The 1,283-nt window shown below is 45.6% G+C and overlaps 1 protein-coding gene across 5 annotated transcripts in view; it reads left to right on the plus strand.

Moving 5' to 3' along the window:
* The window catches only part of LOC108374839 (venom serine protease Bi-VSP-like), a 12,649-nt gene that overhangs the window by 5,069 nt on the left and 6,297 nt on the right, over positions 1–1,283 (plus strand). For all 5 annotated transcript variants that reach the window (XM_017630872.1, XM_017630870.1, XM_017630869.1 and 2 more), the window contains exon 3: positions 45–411. In XM_017630872.1, coding sequence (XP_017486361.1) covers positions 45–411 — 367 coding nt within the window. The remainder of the gene's footprint in view (positions 1–44; positions 412–1,283) is intronic.

Here is a 1,283-nt window from a genome sequence, read left to right on the forward strand (position 1 = left end):
GAAAAGTAAATAAGAAATTCTAATTATTTACAAAATGATTTTAGGTTTGCTGCTCGCGGCCAGTTAATCCAGCGCCGCAGCCGCAGCCGCAGCCACAGCCGCGGCCACAACTACAACCGCAGCCACAACCACAACCGCAGCCACAACCACAACCGCAGCCGCAACCACAACCGCAGCCACAACCACAGCCTATTACGCAACGACCCACAAATCCCTTCCTACCCCCCGTACCTTCAACTACTTCGGCACCAGTTATAATACAACCGAGACCACCAACCAATCAACCACTTCAGATCTCAACTTCTCGTCCCACAGCAACAACGAGTACAACAGAGGCGCCAAGAGAAGTTGTAGATCGTGCATCTGGACAGGAATGTGTTGATCCAAGATTACGACGCGGTGTTTGTACTGGTAAGTACTTAAGAAGTAAATAATGGAGCATATCCGTTCTCCAAAGGAAGCATAGTTTAGTCAACTTAACATTAACTTGATTCTGATATGCTTCAGTTCGAAGAGTTCAGATGTTTTTAGCCCCATGAACCGCATAAATACCCCAACGCTGAATGAAAATCAAAAAGTTTGGCTATCCGGTAATATATGGAAGGATTAACTGCGACTGAGTAAAGATCCTCCAATAATGGCTTGATAGAGAAGTTATTGAAAGCCCTCGATATGCCGCGAAAAACCTTCGAGTGTGTATTTCCCGGAATGTTAGCCTTTTCTTTCCGCAACTCCAACCTATGAAAAGCTGTCTTTGTTTGTTTACTCTTCGCACAAGCATGTTTACCGCTCTGGGAACTTGGAATCTGCAACGCGCTGGTAGGGTTTGCCAACAATCTCCTTCGAAATCGGGTCATAAACTGAGAACTAGGAATTTCTCGTCTTAAAAAGTACGCAATAATGAGCACTCAGCCAGGGGCATCGCTGTCACCTCTACTACGGAATATTGCCGTTACAAGCTAGCTCGCTTAAAGAGATAGAAGGTGGACTTTTAGTATTTAGCTTCCACCTTCCTGACTACACCAGTATTTTTCAGGCGGAATTGATGGCTTTCTCACTGTTATAATGTGATACGATTCCTAGTCATGATATCTGCATTTGTACTGACAGTCAGGCGTCTATTAAATCTCTGGGGAAAATGGCGCTGACCTCAAATTTAGTGGCTAAATGTCAGCGATCTCTCAGCCATTCCGCACACGCATTGCCTGGGTACCTTGCCATTGCGACATTCAGGCCGGGCTGAAGAACTCGCGGGTCATTCAACTTTTTTTTCGTGCAACCCT

Source organism: Rhagoletis zephyria, unplaced genomic scaffold (assembly GCF_001687245.7).
Source record: "Rhagoletis zephyria isolate East Lansing unplaced genomic scaffold, Rhagoletis_zephyria_1.1 Rzeph_scaffold_08181, whole genome shotgun sequence".
Lineage (NCBI taxonomy): Eukaryota > Metazoa > Arthropoda > Insecta > Diptera > Tephritidae > Rhagoletis > Rhagoletis zephyria.